Genomic DNA, 6,703 nt, shown 5'->3' with positions numbered 1-6,703 from the left:
GCTTTTGTTGCGTCCACCATTGCTGACTTTCCCACCCACCCACCCAAAGATTTTAAGTTTTAACACAAAACCAGTATAATGTACTAGCCTTGAACTTTGTTTGTTATTTCCGGTCTCTAGCGTAATGCTACTTGTATTAGCTTTGATTTTGCAATAAAGTTCAGGCAGCGGCAGTCAGCTTGACATGGTTACCAGCAGTGTGTGAGAAGGGTACTTTTGAATAAAATATTGATTTTATAGGAACCCTTTTCTTTAACAATAACAATAACAATAACAATCACAATCACAATAATAATAATAACAATTATTATTATTATTATTATTATTATTATTATTATTATTATTATTATTATTATAATCAACAGTTCCCAACATAACATTTTTCAGTAGTATTATGAATACACACAAGATAATCACAGTGCATGCTACTTCAAAAACAGTTACAAACAAAAAGCCTACATAAAAATTCAGGCTTGGACGGGATTCAAACCAATGAGCTCTGGATACCAGTGCAATGTTCTACCAATTAAGTTATTAAGGATATTCGTGCCTATTGTTTCTTCACATCCTTACTGTACATGTAACTCATGTCCCAATTACATGCCACATCATGCATCAAGTGCTAACTTACTGTGATAATCATCAATATCTTTCACCCATAGTTCAAATATATGAAATTTCATATGTTCAGTTCTAAATAATTATCATTGAAGCTGCACATGAACTCCACACAATAAAATTTGTCCTTGAGATGCCAGATAATCAGATCTTGTTGAGTTAAACAATGCTCATAAATTTATCTACTTACCTCAATAAGTTGCTGCATCTGTGGGTTACTAAGAATCATTTGTCTGATAAGATCAGGATTTGACATCATGCTCTGCAAAGAGATAAAAATCTCAGACACTCAAATGATAAAATTGACAGGTACTCAGACATACATTGTGCAGAGTTCTGATGGAGATCAGCCTGCAAAGAAAGTCATGTTCATTTGTATAATCTGATCACTCATAGATATGCTATCACTCGTCAATTACCCGCTAACAGATTAAAATTATCAACACCAAAAGTTGATGGATGATTGACTGGCTGCTCATTTGCATAAATCTCATCACCTCTATGACTCCTTCTAGCTAAGCTATCACCCATTAAAAAAGCATATTAACTACAAACTACAGTTTACAAAAATCTACCTTGAAACAACAAATGTCATTTACCACAATGTTTGCAATATCACTCAAGTTGGTTTTGTTGGAAATTTAGAAATTTACTCAAAATGAACTTGTTAAAGAGAGATACACATGGCTGTCAATAAGGGTTGTAACCTATCACACCTGTTATGGCTGAGTATGTTTGATGGACCCTTGATGTCACGGTGAACTGACCTGTAGTTGATACAGTTCACCCGTAAAGTAACAAGTTTGCTACAGGTGTGAAGATCAAGGCTACAGGTGAATTAAAACTTAATGTCAGCCCTGAAACATAATCATAGCATGTTGATATTGTATGTAATTACCTGCACAATGGGACTGTCCATCATTTGTCTTAACATCTCTGGGTTAGACATCAGCTAAAAAAATTAAAGGGGTAACAATAAATACCAAACAATGCTAGGGCTCTGGATGTTCATAGACTTTATGTAAGGTACATTTACTGTTGTGAACTGTCCAAATACATTTAAGAATTCATTGCTTAATTTGTGTCAAGAAAAATTTTTAAGTAAACATTTATGGTAGTTTTTTCCTAAAGAGCCAAGTGCATCACTTCATTTGAAGCATGTAGTTGTTTCACAGTTTTGTTGCTGTTCTTTCAACATGAGCGATGACCACAAACCTAAAATGTTCTAGAATCCAACATAAACAGGACTTAAATTACATAAAGCTGTTCAAAAGTATTTCCATTTTGTTTATTTTATTAAAGCCACAACTTTGTGCATACGTGTCAATTTAAGTAATATGTTTACTTTAATCACATTAAACAGTGAACCAACCTGTTGTGACATCTGCTGAAGGTTTCCTGTTAATAAAAAAGATTTAAAATTTTCAAAACAATGCTTTAAAATGACTAAACCCTAAAGTGCATGTACGATTGAAGGTTGAAATAATAAAATTAATAAGCATTGAGAACAGTAAGATTTACTTTAATAGCACTTTAGAACCCCAATAATGAGAGATTCATGGTGATCTAACCTAAATGTAAATTCAGCTTATCATGAAAAGTCACACAGAAGAGGCATTGTTGGCAGACAACCACAAAAGCGGAGATTTTTAAAAAAGCAGTCACTTCAAACAATACAATCATTTGTTGTTTCCTGACCCATTTTCCTTGTTGGAGTTCCAAATGGAAAGAAAAAAACCATATACATCTTATAGCCATGGTGTCATCTGTCATCTAAATACCTATTAATTTTAACTATTAGACAAGTTCAGTCTTGAAATGTTTAGTGCTCATGTGGTTTGCCGCTGATGCAGTGCAATAGAGACGTAATCAAATTTGAAATAGAATATAAACATACCTGCATTTCCAAACATGTCAAGACCCCCTAATCCACCTCCAGATCCACCTGAACTTCCTAATCCAGAGCCAAATGGAGATGGCGTTGGTTGGGACTGTGGGGCACTTGATTGAGCCAAAGGTGTAGTTGATGGAGACTAAACATTAGATTGAGCAGAGCAAGCAATGACATTAAAATAATGATATTACTCGACAACCAGAGTTACATGTAATTGCAGGTTGGAACTTTTCATTATTAATGGCAAAGTGAGACAAAAGTAGATGGTAGAAGATTGGCAAGTAACTGGCTGTTTCGGCTGGCTACCAGCCCCTGATAGCCCTGACTGTCACTGGACCTTCAGTTCTAAGTCTTAAGTGGTGTGGGCTTTGGTATATTCCTGGAAAATCCCTATTTTCTTTAATAGCCTAACTCTTGATTTCCCAATATACTGTAAACCACACCTCTAATTTTTGCAAAGTAATAGCTAAAACAACCAAGTACATGTAATAGGTTTTAAATTAATATGTGAGTTTTTGTGGCTTTTATAAACAAGCTAGATTCATAATGCATGAATCATCTACATAACAATACATTTTTGGTTGACCAATAACAGAGAGCAACTCTAGCTTCTCAAGTGCACTGCAAACTCCTAAGTGCATACAGAACTTAATAGAAACACACTTTAAGCATAAACCAATACATTTATAATATAGTAACAGAGATCAGACCCAGAAATAAGCAAGAAGCAACTTTTCATAGGATGGTGAAATCTAATTCACTATTATAATGTAGTAGTCTAGATAAACAAACATAAACAGTATTTCTCATTCTTCCAAACTTTCACATGCATTTCCCTAATTTAATAGAAACACAGAATATGTTTCCTGTTTCTTGACAATACCATGGAACACTTACCTGTTGACTGGCAGTAGCGTGTTGTGCTGCCTGTTGCTGGGCCTGGCATGGAAAAAAAAGTTTATTTATACAGTTGAACTTCTATTAAGCGGCCAACCTTTGTTTAGCGTCCAGCAGCCAAAGTCCCGGAAAAATTGTCAGCTATACACTGTAATAAAAACCTCTATTCAACAGCCATCTCTATTAAGCAGCCGCGGCCAGCTTCTTGCCATCCCAAGGGTGATTTTGTTTTGTTCTATACCTCAAGTAATTGGCCAGAAAGATTTGAAATTGGAAGTTTTTAGCCAGATGAAGGTAAAAGAATGACAATGTGGAAACGTAATAATTATTGTTTCTTTGGCTTTTGTTAACGTCATGGATTGCATTATAACCATTATTGTTCTTCTTTTTCTCCACTTGCATTTGTTTGTACTTATATTTGATAAACTGAAAACTGGACCACACCCAGCATTGTTTTCAGGTGAACCTCTGTTAAACGGCCATCTCTAATAAACAGCCAGTTGTCTCATCCCTCAGAGTGGCCGCTTGATAGAGGTTTGACTGTCGCACTCATATAAAAATGCATGGTGTACAAATGAGCTAATACTTTGTACTGTCTTATAAGACCCAGCTCCAGTTTTTCTTAAAAAGACAGTAGAGAGCACATATTGAATATAGTAAGGAGACATGAGTGCCGAGTGAGCTATTCCATTGACTATTCCAGTGAGTTAACTATTCCAATGTTTGTTAGCACACACTGTTTTATGCTCGTTTGTGCTCAATGTTTTGAAAATTTAACAGCTTTACACTATATAAAATTTTAGAAAGTTCGACAACTATGCAAAGACTCTAAGTCTAAAGTTCCCAGAGTTATCATTACTCATTTCCTTAAAGGAGGTCACTCCAAAAAGCTTATTTTTTGTCTCCATCTATAGCAAGCCAACAATGGGTTTTTCCACTCAACAAAGTTTCAGCCTCTAAAGTGCCTGCTATCCTGAAGAAATTTTTCTCAAAAGAAGCCTAAAATTTGACTTTGGATGCTGCCATTTTGAAATTGTACTTGACAGCTGGGCCAAGTTTATGAGACATCACTCCATCCAACTCAAAATTGGCGGGAAGTAGAATAACATGCAAATGACTTGGCATTCTTCACAAAGTGACTGTCAGCAAAATGGATTTTTTTCCAACCTATTATCCACTTCACTATCTTCACTGCTATCATTTTCAGAGTTTAGAGCATGTTTGGCTTCAAATAATACGGCTCAAGGGCAGTCATAACGTAGAGTGGTAGTTAAAAGGCTTGTTGGAAGCCATGTATGAATTACACGGCCTGGCTGCTGAGTTATGTTCAAAATGGTGGCAAAGATGTCAAATTTTGGGCTTGAAATTCCTGAGGGAAGGAAAAGACCCTACTGGAACAGAATCTCCCAATGGGATTGGGGGGTGGAAGGGGGAATAGGACTGAGCTGGATATTGTCTTGAGTCACACAATTCTAAATTATCAATAATAACTACATATAAACAACAGTGAGTTCTTTACGAGAAAATCTCCACCCAAGACCTGCTGTATTGACCTCACTATCGCTTGATCAATATGGCAAGGCCGAGGTTTAAGATTTTCCCACAAAAACCGAACATTCAAGGTTAATAAGTTGTTTATTATGTGGTTTTGTGGGCCCGTGATCAACCAGTGGGCATTACGGGAGAATGATGCACTACAAATGGTCCATCAGAGCACATGTTCTATTGGCTATAAACACAAGCCATATAATAATAGCTATTAATTAATCAGTTATTGATAACAGTTTTTTTTCCTAGTTTTCCACAAATCAGATGAAACAACTTTTTAAACTGGTTAGCAATTCAGCAAAATTCAGCCATTTACTGGCATACCTACAAGAAAAGAATGTTGGCTCATGCTGGTCAAATTTAATTGTGGCCTTCTAAGTAACATATTATTAACAACAAAAATAACCTTTCACTGTTGAAAGGATTGTGCCTACTTCCAAGGCTATAGATGTTAACTACTGCTTACATGAGAAATTATTTGCTCTTGGCAGTAAAAAGTTGAGTCAAAAGCTGCAAATTTTACCATTTTCTGCACTGGGTAGATGAATACTGTAACCTTCCCCAACCTGAAGGACTCTCATTTTGAGGTAACCTATTTGGTGGTATTTTTCCTTTCTTTTTCATTTTTCTTTCTACTTCCCCCCGACTATCATGTATAGTAACACCCCTCAAAGATTTCTATCTCTTTGAACAATATTGACAAACACCTAATATACTATTGACAAGAAGAACAAGGAAACAAATAATTATCCTAATTTTCTGATTTATCCAAGAATTTGCTAGATTCAGAACAAATCTCTTGGTCACCTCTAGACACTAGAGCAAGTCCTTGAATGATGTATTTCCAAACTTATTTTTTGCCATTGAGTGATTTCAAAGGGAATGTTGGATATCTGACGTGTTTGGATGGATGACTGGACACGGATCGTTTTTCTCTCTCACTTTCTGAGGTCTATTTAAGAGCTATCTTGGCACAAAGATGAAAATTGTTCAGGCTTGCAACTGTGGAACACAACATCAATCTAACCTAGAATGTTCTGAAAAGGTTTCATATCTAAACGTAAGCTTAAATATTACATCATCGAAAGATCCAGCTTTCGTCAGTTTGATGAGTGCTTGTTTATAATTACGAAATTATAATCATTTGATATAGTCAAAGCTTGAAAATAATACTTTACTTTTTATAGGAACACTGAATTTTTTGCCATAACGTTTAAACAACGAAAACACCAAAAACAGCACAGAAACAAAAACAGTTACACGACTAACCCTGTTGTCAGACTTGATAACAAGATGAACTGTGAGACCGTCTTTTATAGCTGCAAATCAACCAAGCAATATGTTAAAACAACCCAAAACAACAACCGCTAACTCAGAATTCATATTTGTCCAATGAAATACCGAATAAAACTTACAATAAGACTCCAGTGTGTCTCCATCTTTCAAAATTCGACCGGCGAATATCAAACACAACTGGGAAACCGGCGCGTTGAACTTTGCCGATACGAGTTCTTTGAACTGAAAATAAACGAATTGTTCCAGTAAAGACCATGTAGATTTTTCCTTATTAAAATAAAAGAATACCTCTAGTATCGTTGCAGTTGGTTCAGTTTCTATAGTCTCTTTGCCTTTTGAGGTTTTCACTACAACGTTTATTCTCGTATTCTCCTCTTCCCTATCGTCCGCCATGATGAACTTTGGGTTAAACGTAATCTTGTTCCCAGATCACCTGCGGACGAAGCGATG

The 6,703-nt window shown here is 35.7% G+C and overlaps 1 protein-coding gene across 2 annotated transcripts in view; it reads right to left on the bottom strand.

Moving 5' to 3' along the window:
- Positions 1 to 6,686, bottom strand: part of LOC145503218 (ubiquilin-1-like) — a 20,391-nt gene extending 13,705 nt beyond the window's left edge. The window contains exons 1-8 of one of the 2 annotated variants that reach the window (XM_081482699.1): positions 6,542 to 6,686; positions 6,373 to 6,475; positions 6,227 to 6,276; positions 3,410 to 3,451; positions 2,516 to 2,651; positions 1,991 to 2,016; positions 1,517 to 1,570; positions 809 to 880 (exon numbers count right to left, since the gene is read on the bottom strand). In XM_081482699.1, the coding sequence (XP_081338825.1) occupies positions 809 to 880; positions 1,517 to 1,570; positions 1,991 to 2,016; positions 2,516 to 2,651; positions 3,410 to 3,451; positions 6,227 to 6,276; positions 6,373 to 6,475; positions 6,542 to 6,646 (588 nt within the window). In that variant the 5' untranslated portion in view covers positions 6,647 to 6,686. The remainder of the gene's footprint in view (positions 1 to 808; positions 881 to 1,516; positions 1,571 to 1,990; positions 2,017 to 2,515; positions 2,652 to 3,409; positions 3,452 to 6,226; positions 6,277 to 6,372; positions 6,476 to 6,541) is intronic. The other variant, XM_081482689.1, reaches the window with a different exon arrangement.
- Between the last annotated feature and the right edge of the window lie 17 nt (positions 6,687 to 6,703).

This window comes from Orbicella franksi, chromosome 1 (assembly GCF_964199315.1).
Source record: "Orbicella franksi chromosome 1, jaOrbFran1.1, whole genome shotgun sequence".
In the NCBI taxonomy this organism is placed as follows: Eukaryota; Metazoa; Cnidaria; class Anthozoa; order Scleractinia; family Merulinidae; genus Orbicella; species Orbicella franksi.
This window is presented reverse-complemented; position numbering and strand designations above follow the sequence as displayed.